Below are 24,966 nucleotides of genomic sequence, written 5' to 3' on the forward strand. Positions count from 1 at the left end.
TTTGCACTCCCCAGGATACAGCAATGGGCATGCAGCCCCCTCGTGCAGCAGTGGCGTCATGCGTTCATCTGGCTGAGGTGCCCCCCCCTCAGGTGCCTGTTTATTTTCGATCTGATGCCCCAGCAGTGTTCTCTCCGTTTCCAGTAAGGTATCTTGTGTGGGCTTCGCCCATGCATTTTGGGACCAGTGGTCCACGGACAATGAATGGTACACTATCCGGACTTGTGTAGTTGGTGTACATATTTGTAATCATTTAATTTTGTCCTTGCGTTTTTTCCGGGAGTGGGCGATGTATATGTAATGTTGCTGTATGTATTTGTGTGTATGTTGTTGTGGGTGAGGGTGGGGGTATTGTGTGTTGCGTGTGTGTGTCACTCTCTTTTCCCTCACCCCGTGTTGTAGGTGCAGTACTCACCGTGGTCGTAGACGGCGTCTGTCCTGCTCCTGATAGAGCAGGAGGAAGAGCAGCATAGGCAGGACCTGTAGTTTGGGCTCCATGGCGTCCTGGTTCCTCGTTGGGTGTAGAGAGGTGAGTGTTTTCCTTTCTGTGTACTGTTTCCGCCGTGCTTTTGATAGCAATGGTTCCGCCTCAGAAAAGGTGGCAGATAGGCTTGTTGGGATAGGGTGGGCGGTACTTTGTCTTCCGCCTCTCTGTTGGCGGTTACCGCCGCAGTATTTGTTTCTACCGCCGTGCCGGTCAGAGTTTTAAAGTGGCCATCTATGTTGGCGGTTTCCGCCATGGTCGTGATTCCATTTTTTTCCGCCGGCCTGTTGGCGGTATTACTGCCGCTTTAACACCGACCGCCAGGGTTGTAATGAGGGCCTTAGTCTTTATGACTTCTGAATTCTCCAGGCACCAGGGGAGTACTGAAGAGTACACACCACAGAATGTTATAGGATTAGTTCCTTTATATAGAAAGGAACTATAGTAAAATTGTTAATATAGAATATTACATGTCTCTTATCAATTTTAGTTAGCCAGTTCTTAAATCTATAATTTTACAAAAATATAGTTAAAAGGAAGGAGGAAATACACCTGTAAAGCAGCACTGATATAGGAGAAGTTGATTAGAGCTCTACTTGTTAAAATGTATTCAAACTCTTGCCGATGAATGTGTGGGACCTCAACTCCCCATTAAATAAAAGTCACACAGTATGCAACATTGTTTTCATATAAGATACCCACCTGAGAGTGAAGGACCAGAAACGAATGAAGCAAAAACCTACCCCACACAATTTCATATATCACATAAAAGTTGAGCAGTGGAATTAGCAACATTCATTAAACAAGGTACACCCCTCCAACACGTTGTCACTAGAAAAAAATCCTTGATGGAGCTATATAGAGGTCCAGTTTGAGCATATAAGGCACTACGCTCCAACCATTTCTGAGCTGTCTTTTCTTATCAATGTACTATAGATACTTGGTAGCCAGCCACAAGGCGATGTAATGGCAGGTGGGGATTTAACTTAGTATGGGATGTTACTTTAGATAGATTAAAGCTCCAGGGACAGGCGACCAAAGCACCTGGTAAGGAACGTAAAGGATTAACGTTGGACATGGGTCTCTTTGACGCTAGGAGACCGATTCATGCAATGGACAGACAACACCTAATTTTCATCGGCATACGTAATACACAAGGACAGATTAAATTTTTGTTATCAGGCAATAAGGACTAGAGGGGGGCGTGGCCAAGCCAGCAACGATGGCGGACGCAAGCTGAGTGAGCTCCACGTCCTTCCCGGCTTATCCGGCGGCATCCAGCGGCTTCGGGCCGGTGGCGCACTTGCGACAGCTGCGCTGAGGGGCTGCAGCACCCCGGATCGGCGTGATCTCGGGCGGCGGATCCCCTGGGCGGCGTAGAGTTGCAGCGGGCCGGGCCCACTGGGGTCCGCGGCCTCCGGAGCTCAGGTGAGCTGCAGGCGCGGACTTGGTGGAGCACGCGGCCGGGGTGCCGGGAGGGCCCGTCGAGAGGAGGTACTTGGGGGGCCACTGCTCCCCTGAAGCCGACGCAGAGCCTGGGGAGCCTTAAGCTGCTTTCCTGGCTTGGTGCGCCCCCGAGCGGCGATGCCGGTTGTGTGCCATCTGGTTAGTGGAGTGGTGGCAGTTGACGTCCCCATAGATTCTGGATATGGTGGGGACGGGCTACCTTCACTCTGGAACTGGAGCTGGGCGATTGCAAGACGCTGCAACGCAAGACAGCCAGAAGTTGGTTGCTGTACTGGCTGCAGTGGAGCGCATCAGTGACTCGCTGGATAGGGCTCGCACATCCCTGGAAACCAAGATAGACAAGGTGGCTAGTGACCTTGTCCTGCTGCATGCTGACCACCGTAATCTGGCAGACAGGACAAGTATGATAGAGACGCAAGTGGACGAGCTGACTCCGGTGACGTCTCGCCTAGAAACCAAAATGGGGGACACACTGACATGCATAGGAGAATTGGAGCGCCGAGTTGAAGACGCGGAAGGCTGCACCAGACGAAATAACATACGGGTGGTTGGATTACTGGAAAGGTGCGGAGGGCCGTGATGTGGTGGCCTCGTCCCTTTATAATTTGCTTGCTCCACTATGCAGACCGAGATATCATTCTCAAGACTGAGATCCTCCCCGCCGCCTTGAGTGGATGATGCGCAGATAATGCTGTGCCGGTGCAAAGAGGCCGGGCCTCCTACCTACCCCTGAAGCACAGGCTCTGGGCGCTGTGCCTGGAGTACTCTCTCTTATTCCCAGCCAAACTTTGCATCATAGCTGCGAAGAAGTCTCACTTCTTTACCACGCCTGAAGCGGCGTGGGAATGGCTGGAGTCAACAGGTCGTGTTACGGACCGCGAGGCAGAGAGGAATCCGCCTGCTGTTCGAGTGAGGTGCAGCCGCAGGGGAGGCAATATGACCACTGAGGCTGCGGCGCATGCTCCTGACCTGGAACAACTTATGCAGGAGAGGCGCGAGGCACTGCAGTCGGCAGCGGTTATTAATGCTTCTCCGATGGCGTCGGAATCGTAAACTGAAATTTCACAGCCTCCCAGCGATCGCCCTGTCACGCCGGACCGGCTCTCTTAACTGGGTTTTCCGGCGTGTCCGGGTGTGACCCCCCGGTACTGCGGACAACCTTTTTTAGGCCCTGCAGGACCCCATCTGAGCGGCTCGGAATCGATGAAACTCTTCGCTCGGCATGAGCTGTGTGCCTGGTCTACAGAGTCAACATGTTATTTAGTATATGCTGACCGACGGCGCGCCTGCTGACGCATGGGATGCTTAGCGGGTAGACTGTGCAGCTTTCATTGATATTGTAATTGTTTCAGATCACTGTTTAAGAGCACAGTTCGCCAGTGGCCCCCCGCTCTGTTATCCACTATAGCCGGGGTGACTAGCTTAGTACACGCTCATTCTCATGTGACGTGGCCTACCCCACTCTCCTACTAGCGGAGAATTAATATGTATGATTATTTTGTTGACTGTATGAGTTGTTGGGTTTGGGCAGAAACCGGTTGTTTATCTGCTCTGATGGTATTGGATTTGTTATTGTTATTTTGGTGTCTATACATAGGATGTCTGACTGGGTGCTGGGAATCCCCCATTGTTTGCGCAGCCTTACGCTCGAGGGCAGGACAGGCAGCGCATAGACACACCGATCAGATGCCGCCATGAACCCACATATTGCGATTACGTGGAACATGCGCGTCATACACACGCCTAAGCGCAGGTACTCTATATAATCATATCTTAAAAGGCACTCTGTCCACATCGCCTTTCTGCAGGAGACACACTTGGCGCTCTCAGAGCTTCCTACCTATGCTAGGGGTGCCCTGGTCTCGATCAGGCCGGGTGTCCCCTTTGCAGCAAAAGATCAAATCATAGACACACAGGGGAGATTTGCCCTGGTACGTGGGCGGCTTACGGGCCGGGCCATAGTGCTAGGCTCTATATATGCCCCATATGTGGATTAGGCCTCCTTCCGGGGTGGAGTGAATACCCTTGGTTGTGGGGAGGGGATTTTAACAGTGTGCTGGATGTTGACTTAGATCGTTCCTTCCCCCCACTGCCTACGTCGCCTACTGTGTCAGCCACGTGCACGCTGGCCACCTGGACCCAAAACTGGCGCCCGATAAATGGCGGCATCGGAATGCCACAGACAGAGTTTACTTGTACTACTCTGCCCCGCACTCCCTGTATGTGCATCTTGACAGAATACTCTGTACAGAAAATTTGTCCTCTGCTATTGTGGGGGCGGATTATTTAGGTCACACACATTCCGACCACAACCCACAGACTGTGTGCTTGAGCTGGGATACTTCCCCTTCAGCTGTCCCTACTTGGAAACTTAGACCTGAACTCCTGGAGGATGCAGCCTTTAAAGCATCGCTAGACGCGGCGATCCCCGATTTTATTTAACATAATGACGCCACTGCCTCCTCGGGCCTGTTAGAATGGGAAGCCTTCAAGGTCTTCGTCAGAGGCCACAGTATGGGGACCCAATGGAATCTGCGTCGCTCGATTGAGCATGACCTTGCCCGTATAGAGAGAAGCCTACTGCGCCCTGAGAGGGAGGCTGCTCGAAACCCCACAGAAGTGGCTCTGTTGTCCAAGGCTCGCGCCGAGCGCTTATCCCTACTCGAGCGGCTGCATCGCTTAAACTATGCTGCTCACTCGGCGCGCACGCATACCTCAGCAGATAAGTCGGCCAAACTTCTGGCCTGGCTGATCAGAAGCGATCGTGGCCCAATTATGGAGATTCGCTCTGAGACTGGTCGCTTGCTTCATACGCCTGTGGAAATACACTCTGCGTTTACGCAGCATTATAAGACGTTGTATGTCTCAACTGCGACTCCCCACAAACGGTCCTGCATTCAGTTTCTCTCTGGGGTTGAGCTTCCTTGTCTGACGGCTGACCAGAGGACCGCGTTGGAAGAGTCTCTCGACCTCACTGAGATTCAGGCCAGTATCCGCAAGCCGTCGGCTGGCAAGACACCTGGCCAAGATGGTCTGCCGGCGACTTCTCCAAGGCATTTGCTTCAATCCTTGCACCCAGGCTACTCCGTGTCTACGAGGAGGCAGTGCAGAGGGGATCTTTGTCGACATTCCAGAATGAGGCGATGCTTGTATCCCTTAAACCCGGCAAAGATCCGGCAGAGTTGGGCTCATACCGACCATTGGCAATGCTCAACACAGATTATAAAATACTGGCCAAAATCCTAGCAGCACGACTAGCGCCTATGACGCCGGGCCTGTGCACCCGGATCAAAACGGGTTTGTACCTGCGAGTGATACATTACAGAACCTTAGGTGGCTGTTCCGTGTCATGCACTACGCGAGATGGGACTGGCCACTGGTGGGATGCCTTGTCCTCGACCTTGAGAAAGCTTTTGATTCCTTATAGTGGCCTTACCTTTGAGGTCTTACAGCGGTTTGTCATTGGGCCCCTTTTTATCTGCAAGGTTAAACTTCTAAACGCTAATCCTCAGGTTCGGGTCAAGCTGGGGGGCATTATATCGGAGTCAGTAAACGTGTGCTTCAGCCTGCGTTTTACACATTGGATATGGCTCCTTTACACTGACCCCTTGAAGCAAAGGAGAGTCAATGGGCGTAGGTCACATGAATACAAACTCCAGCTTGGTCCTCGACAAGGCTGCCCCCTATCACCCTTGATATTTGTCCTGGCCCTAAAACCCCTGGTGGCCTGGATCTGGCTAAACCCACTGGTTAGGGGTTTGCAAAGGACCGACACCTGGGAGGATAAAATACCCTTATACGATGATGACATCCTACTTTACATCACAGACCCAGAGAGCATCCTGAAAAGGTTGATGCAAATTATCACCACCTTTGGACAGTACTTTGGCTACACTATTAATTGGAGAAAATCACAAATATACAATCTATGGAGCCAACTGCTGTGTTTTCCTCATGACTGCGAGGCAATGATAGCCCCTGGGAATTCTGCTACCTCGGGATCTTTGTGACAATGGACCCTGATCAGTTTTTCACAAGAACCTTCTGCCACCTTTGGAGAGCCTGTGGCAGGATGTCCAGCATTAGGGGTTCCTGCCATTGTCACCCCTGGGTAGAGCAGTACTTTTTAAAATGATGTCCCGGATGCGTTTCCTCTATATCCTACAAAACACACCATACCCAATACATGCTTCATATTTCCAGAAAACAGAGAGCAAAATTAGGACGCTGCTTTGGAATAGAGGTCTGGCGAGGATAGCATTGAACAAACTTAAGAGAGGATGGTATGATGGAGGTATTGCTCTTCCAAACATTTATAACTATTACTGGGCGGCACAATTAGCCACCGTAAACAGTTTGGTCTTCCACAACCTGCAAGAACCCACATTTCGGATGGACAGTCTGGTAATGCAACCTGGGGGTCATCTTAGGACTCTCTATAGCATGGGTACTCGCAAACATTTTCCCAGGGGCCACAAAGTTTGGTCTGTGGTGTGATCGAGGGCTGCATTGATGGTAGCAGCATGCTGATCAAAGGGAGGAGGGGGCCTTGGTTGGGGAGGGTTTGTGGCGTTATGTTTGCGATAAGGGGCAGCAAATCATATAGATCTAGTGGCTGAATCGCACAATGTGAAACCAGAAAACCTGGCATTAATCCCAGCTTCCACACTTTACCACACTGTGTGATCCTAGGCAATTGTTTTATTTCATGTTCCCTTCTTTTTCTTCATTATTGTATGTAGAAGGACCTCACAATGACTTTGGTATGTGCGCTGTGCAAACTTTTCTCCTGTGTTTGATTTATTAAAGTTGTTCATGTATAATAGCAAATCAGGCCAATTAATGAGTGCAGATAACAACTGACTTGCCTCTTAGTTCACTATTGGCATTGTTATCAAGGTGGGGGTAAGAATGAATGTTGGGGGTGGGGGAAAGAAGTAAAGTTTCTGAATTTATGTTTGAAATCTCTCGTTTAAAAAAAATACTTCTCCATGCACTGATATAATCTTATGTACTTAGATTAAATGGTTCTGTGTGTAAATGAAATACACCTTTTGGATTTTTAAGAATACTTAGTTGTAGACATTTGCTGCAAGATTTCTTAAAGAATGAAAGTGTTCCTGCAGTTAAAGCGGTGCAGGACAAATTCCTTACTTCCTTTCTTTATCTTCAATCATGTTTAAATAATGTGTCCCCTGTTAAATCGAGTAAACAGCAGCCTAGTGCTACTGCTGCCCTTGGGGGGGCGCATGTAAAGGTCAAAAGGGCTGCATGCGGCCCCCGGGCCGTACTTTGAGTATCACTGCTCTATAGTATCAAGACATGTCACTTTATCAGAACCTACTGGCACCGTGATTAACCTTCGGCATACTGCCACAAGGGCCCTGGAGTGGAAAGATAGGCTAACACAAGCCACTCCCCTGTGAGACTCAGCTAGACTGTGTACCCGGGTAAACCTACCAGGGTTGACAAGTGGGACCTCATTGGTCTCTCTCAGGAGGTGAACCTATGGACATTGGGAGATGCTGTCCCTTTAGCTGACTAACAAAGAGACTACCAAATGGCACTGACCGGGGCATATCTTTATCTACAAGTGTGTCATGAACTACGAGCAGTGTTGCCTAAGGGAGTGGTAATCCCGGAATCCTTGCCCCTTGAGGACAGACTCCTTGATGGAAAAAAATGGCACGCAAAGCCACCTCCCTCACATACAAAAATCGATTTTAAGACTCTGGACCGCCTTACATGACTGAAAGAGCAGTGGGGCAAAGACATGGGAGATCTGGAGGATGATGAGTGGGCAGGAGCCTTGCCGTCCCCTAGAGAAGTGGCTATATGGACGGGGTTCCAACTAGTCTAATTAAAAATCCTCCACCATCCCTACTACGCACAGATCACACTGCTGAAAATGTGCAAAATAGCTACTGAAAGTTAAAGTCGAGACTGTGGACACACTGGAACCTTTTACCATATACTACGGGTCTGTCCAATACTTCAACATTTCTGAGTGGCATTGGTTGCATGCATGGGCAAGGTGTGTGGTGGCCCTCTCACTGTCTTGCCAAAGTGGTGTCTCGCAAATGTCTGGGAGGGGATGGACCAGCTCCGCATGGAACCTATATGGATCATCCTTGGGCTGGCTGTCGCCAAGCGGAATGTGGCCAGATTGTGAGGGTGCAAGGGGCAGAACATGTACCACAGTTGGACAATTGGGAATGTGTCATGGATTGGTGCATGCTGGCCAAGAGGGTAGTCTAGGAAGGTTGGGGATGCCCGTAAAAGTAGGCAAAGATTAGGGGATGTTGGAATAAATATAGAGGCAATGGATGTATTGATCTCACCTGTAAGGAAATGCCTCCTTGGCATGGTTACCCCCTGACTTTTTGCCTTTGCTGATGCCAAGTTATGATTTGAAAGTGTGCTGAGACGTGCTAACTAGGCCCCAGCACCAGTGTTCCTTCCCTAACCTGTACCTTTGTTTACACAATTGGCACACCCTGGCATCCAGGTAAGTCCCTTGTAACTGGTACCCCTGGTACCAAGGGCCCTGATGCCAGGGAAGGTCCCTAAGGGCTGCAGCATGTCTTATGCCACCCTGGAGACCCCTCACTCAGCACAGACACACTGCTTGCCAGCTTGTGTGTGCTGGTGGGGAGAAAACAACTAAGTCGACATGGCACTCCCCTCAGGGTGCCATGCCAACCTCACACTGCCTATGGCATAGATAAGTCACCCCTCTAGCAGGCCTTACAGCCCTAAGGCAGGGTGCACTATACCATAGGTGAGGGCATAGGTGCATGAGCACTATGCCCATACAGTGTCTAACCAAAACCTTAGACATTGTAAGTGCTGGGTAGCCATAAGATTATATGGTCTGGGAGTCTGTCATACACGAACTCCACAGCACCCTAATGGCTACACTGAAAACTGGGAAGTTTGGTATCAAACTTTTCAGCACCATAAATGCACACTGATGCCAGTGTACATTTTATTGTGAAATACACCCCAGAGGGCATCTTAGAGATGCCCCCTGAAAAAATACCCGACTTCCAGTGTGGGCTGACTAGTTTTACCAGCCTGCCACACACCAGACATGTTGCTGGCCACATGGGGAGAGTGCCTTTGTCACTCCGTGGCTAGTAACAAAGCCTGTACTGGGTGGAGGTGCTTCTCACCTCCCCCTGCAGGAACTGTAACACCTGGCGGTGAGCCTCAAAGGCTCACCCCCTTTGTTACAGCACCCCAGGGCCCTCCAGCTAGTGGAGATGCCCGCCCCCTCCGGCCACGGCCCCACCTTTGGCGGCAAGGCCGGAGGAGATAATGAGAAAAACAAGGAGTCGTCACTGGCCAGTCAGGACAGCCCCTTAGGTGTCCTGAGCTGAGGTGACTCTGACTTTTAGAAATCCTCCATCTTGCAGATGGAGGATTCCACCAATAGGATTAGGATGTGTCCCCCTCCCCTCAGGGAGGAGGCACAAAGAGGGTGTAGCCACTCTCAGGGCTAGTAGCCATTGGCTACTAACCCCCAAGACCTAAACACACCCCTAAATTGAGTATTTAGGGGCTCCCAGAACCTAGCAAGATAGATTCCTGCAACCTGAAGATGAAGACGGACTGCTGACCTGAAAGCCCTGCAGAGAAGACTGAGACACCAACTGCTTTGGCCCCAGCCCTACTGGCCTGTCTCCCCACTTCAAGAAAAACTGCAACAGCGGTCCAGCGCCCTCTGAAGCCTCAGAGGACTACCCTGCATCTAAAAGGACCAAGAACTCCCGAGGACAGCGGCTCTGCTCCAAAGAAGAAACAACTATGCAACAAAGAAACAACTTTTAAAGACAAAACGTTTCCCGCCAGAAGCGTGAGTCTTTGCACTCTGCACCAGAGGTCCCCGGCTCCACCTGCGGAGAAACAACGCTACAAGGAGGACTCCCCGGTGACTGCGACCCTGTGAGTAGCCAGAGTTGACCCCCCTGACCCCTCCCCCAGCGACACCTGCAGAGGGAATCCAAAGGCTCCCCCTGACAGCGACTGCCTGCTTCTAAGAACCCGACGCCTGGTAAACACACTGCACCCGCAGCCCCCAGGACCTGAAGTGCAGAAGCGACCCCCAGGTGGCCCTCTCCCTTGCCCAGGTGGTGACTACCCCGAGAAGCACCCCCCCTTGCCTGCCTGCTTCGCTGAAGAGACCCCTGGGTCTCCCATTGAACTCCATTGCAAACCAGACGCCTGTTTGCACTCTGCACCCGGCCGGCCCCGTGCCGCTGAGGGTGTACTTTTTGTACTGACTTGTGCCCCCTCCCCCCCGGTGCCCTACAAAACCCCCCTGGTCTGCCCTCGAAGACGCGGGTACCTACCTGCTGGCAGATTGAAACCGGGTCACCCCCTTCTCCACTGAAGCCTATGCGTTTTGGGCACCACTTTGACCTCTGCACTTGATCGGCCCTGAGCAGCTGGTGTGGTAACTTTGGGGTTGCCCTGAACCCCCAACGGTGGGCTACCTTGGACCCAACTTTGAACCCTGTAAGTGGTTTACTTACCTGCAAAACTAACAAACACTTACCTCCCCCAGGAACTGTTGAACATTGCACTGTGTCTAGTTTTAAAATAGCTTATTGCCATTTGTGTGAAAACTGTATATGCTATTTTGCTAATTCAAAGTTCCTAAAGTTCCTAAGTGAAATACCTTTCATTTGAAGTATTACTTGTAAATCTTGAACCTGTGGTTCTTAAAATAAACTAAGAAAATATATTTTTCTATAAAAAAACCTATTGGCCTGGAATTGTCTTTAAGCGTGTGTTCCTCATTTATTGCCTGTGTGTGTACAACAAATGCTTAACACTACCCTCTGATAAGCCTACTGCTCGACCACACTACCACAAAATAGAGCATTAGAATTATCTCTTTTTGCCACTATCTTACCTCTAAGGGGAACCCTTGGACTCTGTGCATGCTATTTCTTACTTTGAAATAGTGCATACAGAGCAAACTTCCTACAGTTTTGTTTTGTTTTTTTTGGAGGTGGGGAGCATCCCCTTAGGCAAGGGTCGCTCCCCTGGGGGGGAGGAGGGGATTATATTTAGGCCGTTTCTGACCCCCTGGGGGGCAGATTGGCCTATTTTTATGAGGCCAATCTGCCCCCAAGAGGAACAGAAACCACTAGACACCAGGGAGTTTTTTTTTTTTTTTTACGTGAATTTCACGCAAGGGGAGCGACCCCTTAGGCAAGGGTCACTCCCCTGGGGGCCAAATTTATTTTAGGTCATTTCTGCCCCCCTGGGGGGCAGATCAGCCTATTTTAATTAGGCTGATCTGCCCCCAAGTGGGGCAGAAACCACTAGGCACCGGGTATTATTATTTTTTTTGTTTTACAGATGGGGAGCAACCCCTTGGGCAAATTTATTTTAGGCCATTTCTCTAGGCGCAAGGGCAATTTTTTTTTTTTTTTTTTTTAAGTTGGGAGACAGGCCGGTAGGGCTGGGGCCAAAGCAGTTGGTGTCTCCATCTTCTCTGCAGGGCTTCAGGTCAGCAGTCCTTCTTCAGGTTGCAGGAATCTATCTTGCTTGGTTCTGGGGGCCCCTAAATACTCAATTTAGGGGTGCGTTTAGGTCTGGGGGGTTAGTAGCCAATGGCTACTAGCCCTGAGGGTGGCTACACCCTGTTTGTGCCTCCTCCCTGAGGGGAGGGGGCACATCCCTAATCCTATTGGGGGAATCCTCCATCTGCAAGATGGAGGATTTCTGAAAGTCAGAGTCACCTCAGCTCAGGACACCTTAGGGGTTGTCCTGACTGGCCAGTGACTCCTCCTTGTTTTTCTCATTATCTCCTCCGGCCTTGCCGCCAAAAGTGGGGCCGTGGCTGGAGGGGGCGGGCATCTCCACTAGCTGGGATGCCCTGTGGCGCTGTAACAAAGGGGGTGAACCTTTGAGGCTCACTGCCAGGTGTTACAGTTCCTGCAGGGGGAGGTAAGAAGCACCTTCACCCAGTACAGGCTTTGTTACTAGCCACAAAGTGACAAAGGCACTCTCCCCGTGTGGCCAGCAACATGTCTGGTGTGTGGCAGGCTGGCAAAACTAGTCAGCCCACACTGGAAGTCGGTATGTTTTCAGGGGGCATCTCTAAGATGCCCTATGGGGTGTATTTCACAATAAAATGTACACTGGCATCAGTGTGCATTTATTGTGCTGAGAAGTTTGATACCAAACTTCCCAGTTTTCAGTGTAGCCATTATGGTGCTGTGGAGTTCGTGCATGGCAGACTCCCAGACCATATACTCTTATGGCTACCCAGCACTTACAATGTCTAAGGTTTTGCTTAGACACTGTAGGGGCATAGTGCTCATGCACCTATGTCCTCACCTATGGCATAGTGCACCCTGCCTTAGGGCTGTAAGGCCTGCTAGAGGAGCGACTTATCTATGCCATAGGCAGTGTGAGGATGGCATGGCACCCTGAGGGGAGTGCCACGTCGACTTAGTCATTTTCTCCCCACCAGCACACACAAGCTGGCAAGTAGGGTGTCTGTGCTGAGTGAGGGGTCCCCAGGGTAGCATAAGACATGCTGCAGCCCTTAGAGACCTTCCCTGGCATCAGAGCCCTTGGTACCAGGGGTACCAGTTACAAGGGACTTACCTGGATGCCAGGGTGTGCCAATTGTGGAGACAAAGGTACAGGTTAGGGAAAGAACACTGGTGCTGGGGCCTGGTTAGCAGGCCTCAGCACACTTTCAAATCATAACTTGGCATCAGCAAAGGGAAAAAGTCAGGGGGTAACCATGCCAAGGAGGCATTCCCTTACCAAAGATCCCTGGTGCCTAGAGGTTTCTGCCCCCCCAGATCGGCCTAATAATAGGACGATCTGCCCACAGGGGAGGACTTTCCTAGGACAGTCCAGACCAGGCATGTTTACAGCAAGTCGCCCTACAGCAGAGGTCTTCAATCTGTTGGTTGCGAGCCCCAGGGGGGCTGTGGAGTTATCAGAAGGCGGAGAAGGGGGTGCCTCAGTTCTAACTCAAATCCAAAACCTCTTTGTTTTAGAAAAACAGTGGTTTCAGCTGAATTGTCATTCAGTTAGTCTAATGTTAAGTGAAACCGAGGGAGGGGCAGACATCCAAACATGCGTTCTTGCCAGGGTGCCTGCAGCCCGGAAGAAATGCAAATAAGCGCTACAAGTTAATCTGAATATGGTAATCTGCAAATGTCAAGGGTGCTTGGAAGCCGCACTGGCTTTAATTGATCGAATCACTGGAAACTTTGTGATGACAAAGATGTATTCTTTCTCAATGGTAGTAAAAACAGTTAACAACTGAACTGTGTGCTTTTAATTGTAATTACATAGTGTTTAATACCCCTGAGAAGGTGTTGGACAGTTATGCAAAAAAATGTTACACATGCATTACTAAAATGTATATTTTTGGAAACACCATTTTATGGTAAAACTTTTTGTACATTTTGTAGTAGTCTATTTTATATAGTGTGTAATGCAAATATAAAATACTGACTTACATAGTCACAGGACTTTCTGTCACAGGCTGTGTATCGTAGCACTAAAAATACACAAGTCAATATTCTTCACTGCACCAAGATTTACTTATGTGGCTCTCTGGTTACCCATAGACCTATGCAGTGCATGAACTAATAGAGGTTTCATAATGTACTATAGTGCATGCCCCAGAGCGCAATAATGTTTTTTAGTTAGGCTGCATGTTATTTTATACTTGGCTACATGGTGGTGAAAGACCTACAAACAGTCAACAGCAGCAGCAAACAAATATAGCCAGCAGTCAGTGTTTGCTAAAATAGGAGCATTTGTTTTCATTTTGTTAAACATATAAAAAAAATTAGAAAAACAGTTTGAAAGAGATTAAGGGACCACTCCCTTTGCTAGAATTAATGAAAACATCATACTTTGACCTTACAGTTCATCATTAATGATTATAAATGGTATGTTTTAATTATGATGAACGATCTTCAGCAACCTCCAGTTCTAAGCAGCTGTTAAAGCCAAGTTGTCAGCATCCCATGAAACATAGTATGGTTCTCAGATGCTGTGCACTAAAGTTGCAGCCCATGCATTACAACCATTATACCCAGGGCCACTGGAATTGAGTGATTTTGCAGTGATTTTTACATAATTACAGATTTGCCACATCATCCATGGTCTGCTGCATAATCTGCTGATTTCAACAAAACAAATATACCTCAAACGGTTCAAAAATTACTAAGAAGCAGCCACACATGTTGCTGTACAGTAGAAGATCCTTTACAAAGCAGGACTGGTCAGCTTTTTGTTGTTTATTGCTATATTTCGTTGTTAAACTGGTATTAATGAGGTGCAACCACAGATTGACCATCTCGCTGGAGAAAACAGGCACAACAATCATATAAGTTGAGGAAGTCGTTATAATCTAAATATGTTTTGCCAACGTATGTTTTGATTATGTTAAAGAAAAAATATATATATATATATATATATATATATATATATATATATATATATATATACACATGCCATTGTGCCTTTTGGGGACTTCTTTTTTTTAGCAGTGTGGTAAGCCTCTGACACTGAAACACAGTCACCTGCTAACATTTGGTTTGCTAAATACTGTGTAATATTTTCTCGGCGTTAAAAAATGATTTGCCGGGGCGTTTGAGGGTGTTCGTGGTTGTCAATGATGAGTAGTACCAGGATTTAGACATCCGTGTCAAGAGGGGGTCTTATGCCTAAAATATTTTTACAGGGGGTCTTCCATCAAAACGATTGAAAACTTCTCCCCTGGAGGAACCATAGGAAGAAACCATCATTGTAGGCAGGTCGCAACTAAAATACACCAAGAAAGAGTCTGTCCATTTCAACAGATTTGTTAGAAAGGACTCTGATCTTTGTCACAGAAGACCCTCATTGCAGATTTTTTTGACATTGATGGCAGGAAGCTGATGTTAAACTCTCTGAAGTCTACCTTCTCTGGGGTTCCAAAGCACTGCTTCAAGATGCAATGTAAGTGATGGACAAAGTGATGACATGGTACTCATCCCTACTCCTTGGAAACGCAACACATCTAATCTCAGTTACAGTATTTTGAACAGCCAAGTTTTGTTTATACTTCTATGTTTGACCATGTCATTGAAGGATGATTGTGTTGAATTCTAAAATTACTTAAGACAAACATTTACATCAATCATCGATTCTTTGCTCAGCAACCACGTGGGCGCAAAAAAACTCATTTGGAGAGTTGTATGAGCAAGTCAGCTTACGTACCAACTGCATAACAGTCATATACTTTTAGTATGGTCTCTCTGAGCTCTTTCGAAGTTACATTTGTTGCAAGACTGAACACAAAGGCAGCAGCCTTCGAACTCACTCCAAACACACCTTTACAATATTTCATATATGTGTACAGATCCTAATGGTTTAAAAGCAGGGTCGCTTTGTTGATCTTCTTTAGGCGATAATGGGTACAGTGAATAGGAGGAACACGTTTGCGTGGGAAAAAGCAATTCAGAACAACGAGGATTAGTGGGGGCTCCATTAGGGCCGCACGCATCTAAGTTAAGGTACTACATCTGAAAATGTATCGACGCACATCACTAAGATCATTCTCCATCGAAGAATTCGAAACTGTGGCTAGCTAATCAGGTTGTCCAAAGTCGAAACTACCACAATTAAATCATATAAAAAGTAAAAAACGTGGCCGACTTACACTTCGCAAAAAAAAAAAAAACAAGTGCTTCGGGTGTTTAAAGAGTAAAATAATGGGTGAGGTTGCAGGACACCTGCATGTACTGTCAACGGGTGTATGTGGTGGTACAAGAACAGCTCTGCTTCCTACCTCGCTCTGGCTTCGAGCTGTTGGACGCGCTATGCAGTAGCAGCACGCTCCGGAAAACCCCTCTCTCAGCTGGAGGGACAACAGATGATAAGTTTTGACTCTCTATGATCACACTGCAGTCTAGAGCCTCAAGCAGTAACGTCACACTGCCTCGACGTGATGACATCCCACAGCACGCCACACGGTGACAACGCTTGATACAATCGCGCGTCCGGGTAAATGTAGTTCTCTGCTGTGCTCTGATACAGTGGATTCAGTCAGACAATCTGTTATTTATTACAGGATGCCTCACTTGCAGAGAACACGTCTTTTTATAGACACACGACTGGTTGGAAGAAGATGACTCCGCTCTCACGATTATCAGTTACATTTTCAGTTGTATCCCTCCGCCTAACTTGAAGTGTATTCCTCCGCTCTGTCCCGCCTCTTTGCCGGGACTGGGCGTGTTTTAGCGTTGTGCGGGGTGGTGGCTGCAGGAGGTGGAGGTTGGTTGATCGACTGTATCAGAACAAGTACCTTATCTTCCTCACGGAGTCAGTGGAAGCTGGGGGAGAGCGGCCCCACAGTGGGTGGGCCGGCCTCCGCAAAGGTAAGGAAGGGGTAGTCATTTGCGCGCCTTTCGGGGACAGGCCTCTACAGTTAACATCCTTGTCAAGCCACATCGTGATCCCTGGGGCGGGGCCGGTGCTCATCGCACACAGGATTTTGTGCACTATTAATGGCGGAGGGGTTAAACCTGGGAATGCGGCACCCATGTCTCTGATATGTAAAGCACAGTCCTTGAAGAGGCCTCGAAAGCAGGGCCTTAGCACTCCCACTCCTTATATTTTTGTGTATCCTTTGCTCTTCTTTTGTAACACTTATTTGGTGCGCTTTTCATTCCCGAGAAACCGCACCTTTATCTCTAATAATATTGTTTTTTTCAAAATGACCTGTATGTGTAATAATAAAAAGACAGTGCTGCTTCGCAGAGCTGCCCCTCACCAATTACGTCTGCAGCTTATAAATCTTGCATTGACCCATCTTCTAAACTGCTATTGCAAGTTATGATAGTGAGTGGTGCTAGTATGTACGTTGAGCCCCTTCTCTCTTTAGTACTGCTTTTTCGTTTCTATCAGCTCTCAGTCCTGTGAGTTCATGTCAACGAGAAGCAAGGAATCTCCACAATATAAACTTTTGCTCAAAACTTGTAAGAGTTTTAACCGGAACATACTGGGGTAGGGTGAGTACCTAGATTTCTCCGTTAAGTGTGTGATAGCGGACGCCTCTTCTAATCTCAACTGCAACTGCTTTGTCATCTCTCTCATTTCATGTTTTTTTGTACGAAACGGTAAACCATCTAATTATCTCACGAAGCCGAAGAGTCATTCTCCAGATGCTGTTTATATCTTCCTAAAGATTCCTAACAAGGAAATTAGTGCTCTGCATTAATCGCGGCGTGAAAAGTGAAGTGCTTTTCAGGGAGGGGGTGGGGGGGGCATCTTTTCCAGTGCACATTCGGTCGCTGTCAACTTCGAATCTGCCTTTTACCTGTGCTTCTTTTGATGTGCGTTTTAACTTAGTTCTCGTATCCAAAGGTTGCACCGCCTCATTTGTCATGGCCTCTGTTTTTTAACCGATGGGATGAATTGCTATCTGCGTTGCAACATTAAGTAGTACATTTATTGCTTCTCTGGTCAAGCATTTGCTGATACTTGTAGAAGGTTTGCACATATATAGCATTTAGAAACGGGGCAATCAATATAGTTCACCGGCAATCCTGTGAGATTCTACTTCGTTTAAAGTAAAGGAGCCGCTGGCTTTCAATACTTGGCTATATTTGACAGGTTGTAACCTTAAAACCATAATACCGATTCCGATCTATTGAATCTTTTCAGGATACCAACTGACTCAAATAACTTGATTCTTGCTCCCGTGAGTGCACCTGGCGCGTCTTCAAAGGTGTAGGAACCAACAACGCGAAGATACTTTATCATCTGTTGTGTGTTTTTAGGTTTTTCTCATTTCCTCCTCCTGCGGTACATATAGCTTGAGTTCACCTGCTTGGCTTTTCCTTGTGGGTGTGTTTATTATACACTGAACAAAAGAAATGTGTTCTTCTGTGTTTCTGTATGAATCTTCTTGACTATGCAGTGATATATGCCATTTTGCATGCTTATTTTAAGTCCCTGAGCTTTTTATGAAGTTGTACAGTGGTTGTATTTTCATTGCATTCTGAGTTCCTTTTAATTTATTTGTCTTTTTAATGTTCATTTCTCACAAAACTTGACTGATATGCTACGCATGTGGATTGTTTCAGTAAAAACCGGGAGATGATGGTACCTAATTTTGCTTTGAGTGGGTAAACTGTAACTACCTTATTTTGTACACTGTATCTGCATTAAACATGCTTCAAAAGCATATGTGAACACGTAAATGTCGGGAGATTATGAACTGTGAGTACACAGTGGAAAAACAAAAATGGTTGGTTTATCACCTATTCTAAGCTAATGTGGATTTTTTTTAGTCATATTCATTTCTTGATCAGCTGGAAAAGGATGTAATGCTCTACACTGCTGATTCGCAACTTGTGACCTTGGGGTCCGCGAAGCCTCCTCATGGGGTCTGTTACTGCTTAGAAAATTAAATAGATTAACAGATTAGGTCCCCGGATTTCAATAGTGATTCAGTGGGGGTCCCCGGGATCCAATAATGATATCGTGGGTCCACGGAAGTCAAAAGGCTGGGAACCACAACTCTACACTTATGGTTGGACATTTCTTACGTTTCTCCCTTGATAGTTTTGCCTGGTACGGAATACCTTCGGTGATCAATCTATTTTGGTGTACCAGTTTGTACATTTTTTTAAAACTTAAAATTAACTCTCCATTCTTGTTAGGATTATGACGTACAGCTATTTTTTTTGCTTACCTTCATAAAGTAGTTCACGTGTTACCCATTCATCATATTTACTTATGCCATTCTTACACAACTTCGAAAACACAATAGCAAATACTATAAAAGAGTTTCAAATATGAATTAGTAGGTAGAACAAAGTATAAATCTAGGACCAACTGCTGCAAATCTTATTTGTGAAAACTTAAGTCCAACTTGTACGCATGAGGACTCCCAAAGGCAGGGTTGTGGACTTTAGTAAAATATCTACTTGTATATGCGATAAGTTGCTTCCTAAACCTACTTGCTCTGGAAAAAAAAATCTACTTGTCTTTTTGGTGCCATGTGCGGTGACAAAGTATGCCAGCAATCTCATTATATGGGAGGTCTCTTAATAGCTTTTCTGATTATGCTAGGGCTAATACTATAGTGGAGCTTGACTACTAGGAATTTCCTTATTTTGTAATCTGTCCACAAATCTACATACTGCGGCAGAAGGTAGCGATACGCAGTAGTTTCAGGGCTGGAATGCCTTTTGAGTCTTGGCAAACTTACTAAGTTGTGTGTTTTAAAGGATTTCACCAGCCCTTCTCCAATCATTTCCCATACTGAGAAGGGTTGGAAATTTACTCCTGACAAGGGCAGAAGTAAAACTTCTTCCAGGGTTGGGGAAAAAGTGGTTGAAGGGAAAGTGAAATTGTAAACTCTCAACAGATTTTTCCATGAGCAAAACTACACATGCATATTTACTTGTGCTAAAATACAGTTCACAAATATGTTCTACTTGTGCAAATTCTTATGAAATACGTAAATCTGCGCTAATGCAAAGACATCTAACCTGGGTGCACTTTTGTGACTTTCTTTAAGAACTTGGTCCCTAATTAGGTCTGGTGCTAACTAAGACATATTTGCTTTTATTAAAATTCTATCTCTGTCTATCCAGGTGTTGGCTGGCTTCACTGTGAGTGATAGCAATCTGCACTTTCACAAGGAGCATATTGACACCTAAAGTAATTGTGTTCACTGCCGGGAACTACTGTGGCAACGTGTGGTGTGTTTATTTTTTGTTGTTGTTTTTTTGGCCCAAAAATATTTTTGCTGTTTGCCAATGTTTGTTACAATGGTGAATGCCCGGAAGCTCCCACAACAATAATGTTTAACAAAAGGTGTGTCAGCACATGACACTGCTTGACAAAACCAAAAGACCAGTGTCAGATCTATTGGCTTTTCCACTGCTTGTTTATCTTCATGTTTCCCACAGTCTTGTTGAAATTGGTAAGACTGATTTTTTTTATTATGAGTATTATTAGGTTTTGGCTGCTTGCGCACATGTTTGCGAAATCTTTTGTTAGTGGAAAAAAGAATAACTTAAAAGGGTTCGGAACCAGCCCCTTACTTACCTAAGCTTACCATTGGCTTACTCCAACGTTGCTCTAATTTACCTGCTTTAAATTGGCCAGCACGTTGTCTTCACGTCACTTCCTGTCTGTGTCTTCTTCGCCAATCTTGCCATCAAGTTGCCAGTGGGCCAAGTACTCCTCCTGGTCACTTTCTTTTGGGCACTGGTCAGAGTCCTTCCTCTGGCTGCGAAGATAAGGGTACTTCTTTTTTCTTCTTGCATGCCGTCTTCTTTCTTCGCCGCCATCTTCTGTCTTTTCATTTTTTTTTTCCCTCTATGGCATGCTGTCTTCTTACTTTGCTGACATCTTTCTTCGCTGTCATCTTGTCTTCTTTTTTTCTTTCTGCATACTGTCTTCTGCCACCTTCTGTCTTCTTTGTTCTAACACACATACCAATATGTTTTGTCTTTGCCTTTTTTTTTTTTTTTTGTAAAAAGAAAAATGGGGAAAAGGGGCTGCAGAAGAAGAATTGTCTTCCACTCCCCCCTCCCCCCCCTCCCCCCCCCCCCCCCCCCCCCCCCCCCCCCCCCCCTAAAAATAGCATCAACCAAGTGTTTGCGGTGCTAAAATCACCATCTCCCCAGCCTTCAGGAACAGGCAGACTTGAATCAGAAAACCACATTTTTCAACACGATTTTGGCATTTTACTGGGACATATCCCCTTTTTTTTTTTTTTTTGTTTTTTTTTTTGAGTGTGCTTTTAGCCTCCTTCCAGTTATTGACAGAAATGAGTGTAAAAGCAATGCCAGATCCCTGAAATCTAAATGTTCCTGAAAAGTAGACAACATTCTGAATTCATCATGGGGTCATTTGTGTAGATCCTACAAGGATTTCCTACAGAAAGTAACAGCTGAAATAAAAAAAAAAAATATATCGAAATTGAGCTGGGGAAAAAAACAGCCATTTTTCTCCACGTTTTACTCTAACTTTTTCCTGCAATGTCAGATTTTTTTTAAAGCAATATACCGTTATATCTGCTGGACTCTTCAGGTTGCGAGGATATATAGGGCTTGTAGGTTCATCATGAGCCCTAGGTACTCCGAGCCAGTAAATATCTGCACCTTGCAATGGGTTTTCATTGTACACTCTCTTAGATATCCTTTCCAGTTAAAGCGGATTGTGCCACAAGCAACAGTGTCCACTCTGAACAATTCCTTGAACAACCGCACTCCAGTGTAGAAATTATCTATGTACAAATGGTGATCTTTGTTAAACAGTCGTCTACCTCGGGCAAGACTCCAGGCCCAGATGGCTTTCCAGCAGAGCTATACAGTGGGTGCAGCGATATACTGGAACAACACCTCCTCAATATGTATGAGGAGGCCGAGTGTAACAACTGCTTCCCTCCAGGCATTGACCAAGCCACTATTGTGGTAATCCCCAAAACCCAGCCCCCATTATGACACTGCTCAGAGTACCGGCCCATTTCTCTCTTAAATGTCGAAGTTAAAATACTCTCCTCAATCCTCGCAACCAGGCTGAAACCTGCCCTCTCATCACTAATTCTTCCCGACCAATGCGGCTTCATGCCCTCCCGAAGCACCAGGCATTGCATTAGGCGCCTACACCTGGCCCTGGCGCATCGTGGAATCCTAAGTCGCTCATCCAAGGCCCTACTCCTCCTCGATTTTGAAAAAGCCTTCGATACTGTGGACTGGTCATATTTACACCAGGTCCTACAGAGCAATGGGATAGGTCCCAGATTTCAAAGGCTAGTGGGGCTACTGTACTCCCATCCAACGGCCAGGGTGCAGGTCAATGGGGTTGTGTCCGACTCGTTCCGCATTGGTCGCGGTAGATGCCAGGGTTACCCTGTCCCCACTCCTTTTCGCGCTTGTAATAGAGCCACTAGCAAAACTACTCCGAGATGATCCCCTGATCGAAGGATGGTCCTGGCCCACTGGCTCGGAATATTGCGTAGCGTTATACGCCGACGATGTTCTCCTGTATATTGCTAATCCGGCCGCAAGAGGTCCACGTATCCTGCAGATCTTAGACCTTTTTTCGGAAGCCTCTGGCCTCACACAAAATCACCGCAAATCTCTGCTGGTCCCGCTACACCCCACAAGGGACTGTATTGACTGACAACAGACCATCCCCGTTCGTCGGAACAGTTTTAAATACCTGGGAGTCTCCATTGCCCTCATGCAGAAGCTGGCATAGGAGCTCAATGTCACACCACTCCTAGCCAAAGTCAGGGCTGACCTTCAACTTTGGCAAACCCTACCTCCTTAATCTACTTGGGAGAATTGCACTCTTTAAAATGATGGTCCTCCCCAGACTCCTCTACCTGCTGCAGAACTTCCCCTATCCAATCCCCAAGAGATGGTTTAAAAACCTCGATTCAGTGATTTGCCAAATCCTATGGAAGGGCACCCCTCCCCGACTGGCACTCATCACGTGCCAGCGCGATGTCTACGATGGAGGGCTGGGAATGTCAAATTTATACTATTACCACCTTGCGACGAAACTGATTGTCATCAACAACTGGGTTGCAGGTGGTTGGTCGGACCCTGCATAACTACTTGAGCTCCACGCATTGAACTACTCCGGAGTATTCGGTGCTCTTTATGGGTACCCAATCCCTCGATCCACTCCCGAGGTGACTAGGGTGACGCTAATGGGATGGAGAGACGCCCAGAGAATCACAGGGTGGTGGAAACGAATTACCCAAGAAACCCCACTGTGGCATGGTAAACTTCTCGCTGAAGTTACGGGATTACAGGGGTTCCAGAAATGGGACGCCATTGGGATCTCTACACTTGGAGATGTCTGGGAGGGATCCCACATGAAGTCCTTCGAAGACCTCCAAAGACTTCTCGCTGAGTAAAGTACAATTTTACAAATACCTCCAGCTACGCCATACCTTGATGGCGCACATGCGAGCTGATGGGCATATCCCTGAACACTAAGAAGAGCAGAACAGACTTTCATGGGACTAGCGTGCCTGGTTGCTAAAAGGGACATAATGACTAAATGGAAGACAGGAGTGGCGCCATCCTTAAATAAATGGAGACAGGGAATGGACTGGTGTGCACAGCAGGAGAGGTTGGTGTACGAGACCAAAGGCTGTCCGGGTAAATACAACAAGGTTTGGGGAAGGTGGGAGGCCTTAGTGGACGACTAGAGCAGGATAGAACTCAACATGCATCTGAAACACTCGCCCCGATGGTGGACTCGTACCCCGACCTGTTCCTTATCCCTATGCTTGCACTCGCCTGGGATCCGGGAACAACTATCTTCCTGCCACCGAGAGATATAGACACCAAGGGCCATGCCCTCAATTAGTCCGGGTCGATCAAAACCAAAATAACTCAAGCACTTACAATACTCACCATTCAGCATTTATTGATAAGGAGCAACATATTTTATTTTACTGTATTGTATTGTATTATCTTTGTTTTGACATTTGTATATGGTGTCACGTTTTATTTCCTCAAAACAATAAAAATCTCTTTGCCATCAAGGGACTAGTAGACCAATATGAAGACTGTGATGGCATCCTTATCAGCCCCTCAAAAAAGTTAAACCCAATATTTTTTCAACTCTTCCAGATTTGTGGGAATCCCCCTGCTTGCTCTTGAGTGTGGCCTAAGTCTGGCAGCGTTTTCCCTCAAATACTGCTCTGCATACAAATTAGTCTGATCAACAACCTCTTCCAAAAATATATCCTCCATAAACAACTGAAAGAAATTGACAGGCAAAACGTTTTCTGTATTCACTGTACACCCTGGGAGACCAGTAAAGGTAGGCAACTGTGGCTGCTCCATGTTTGGGCCAACCCAGAGTTCAGGTCTTCCAATGGAAAGCCTTTCAGCCACTGGCTGCTGCACCATTGGCATATTAGTGTCCTCTAAAACAGGCATTTAATCAACATTGAGAGTGGCTTCATCATCAGATGATTCCTCTCTGACAGAAAATTCACTTCCAGAATCTTGCAATTCCTCCTCTGCCTCAGATGCAGTCAGTCTCATAATCATTGTTAGAAGACGACTCAAAAAGCACACCAAGAACCTGCTGAGCGGTCATTCTACGGCTAGCCATGATCTTTCCTACAAAAAGTAACTGGACAAATGCACCCCAACAACGAGCACTGTGTAAGATAAGTAATAAACCAAGTGTGGCTTTATCACTAAGAGTTATAAACTCAAACTATACCACTCACTTACCTGAAAAAGCAGAAATGGCAGAGAATATATTACCCCCTTTTGCAGGGGTGAGGGGGCAAACCTTGCCCACGGGGACACACACACCCACACAGGCACGAAGTGGATTCTAAAAATAAAAGGCTGATTTGCCCCCAATGGCAAAATATATTATTCCCCCTTAGGGCCGCGATCGGGCAGCAGGAAAACTACAAGAGACATTGAGGGAAAGGAAAAGCCTCCCCCCCCCCCCGCCACCCCTTGATGCCTCCTGTGCAATCTGCAGTGTTTTAATTGTGTCCTTTGTCTTGTCAATCTGGATGAATATTCCAAACAGAAGCTATTGATATCTGACATGGATATATTAGGTCATTCTTTTTGCATCTCCGTTAGCTTTGCTTTTGTGTTCTGTGAGAGGTCCTTACACAGTCTAAATTTGCAACTCTGGTAGCATAGCAGTTCCTTCTCTTCTCTCGATATCTTTAAACTGCAAGGATCCCAGTTTCAACAAAATGTAGGTGGTCCTCCGTATCACTGCTTGGGTGACCTGGTCTGTGTGCTCTCAAATCCAGGCTAGGAAAGGAGTCATTAACTTTACCCAGTACCACCTACATAATGAAGTGGCATACTCCAAATACTTTATACTCCCTCCCCCCCGCCCCCCCCTGTTGTAAAGCCTTTAACAACTTATCCGATTAGACCATCATACTTGTCTTGTCTCTGTTGTAGTGCTTTTTTGTGTCTGATATTTCCCTGTTAAGAGTAGTACTT

At 46.8% G+C, this 24,966-nt stretch overlaps 2 protein-coding genes across 5 annotated transcripts in view; one reads left to right on the forward strand and one right to left on the reverse strand.

The window, feature by feature from the left end:
• Positions 1-16,197, reverse strand: part of YAE1 (YAE1 maturation factor of ABCE1) — a 131,266-nt gene extending 115,069 nt beyond the window's left edge. For 2 of the 4 annotated variants that reach the window (XM_069215838.1, XM_069215831.1), the window contains exon 1: positions 15,777-16,135. Coding sequence is in view for 1 of the 4 variants with exons in the window: in XM_069215847.1 (XP_069071948.1) it covers positions 15,777-15,942 (166 nt within the window). In the remaining 3 variants the exon portion in view is untranslated. Of the gene's footprint in view, positions 1-15,776 lie in introns of all 4 variants that reach the window. The other 2 variants (XM_069215821.1, XM_069215847.1) reach the window with 2 other exon arrangements.
• Positions 16,198-16,220: 23 nt separating this feature from the next.
• RALA (RAS like proto-oncogene A) overlaps positions 16,221-24,966 on the forward strand; it is a 100,246-nt gene continuing 91,500 nt past the window's right edge. The window contains exon 1 of the mRNA XM_069215859.1: positions 16,221-16,365. The gene's annotated coding sequence lies outside the window, so the exon portion shown is untranslated. The remainder of the gene's footprint in view (positions 16,366-24,966) is intronic.

Source organism: Pleurodeles waltl, chromosome 2_1 (assembly GCF_031143425.1).
Source record: "Pleurodeles waltl isolate 20211129_DDA chromosome 2_1, aPleWal1.hap1.20221129, whole genome shotgun sequence".
Classification (NCBI taxonomy): Eukaryota; Metazoa; Chordata; class Amphibia; order Caudata; family Salamandridae; genus Pleurodeles; species Pleurodeles waltl.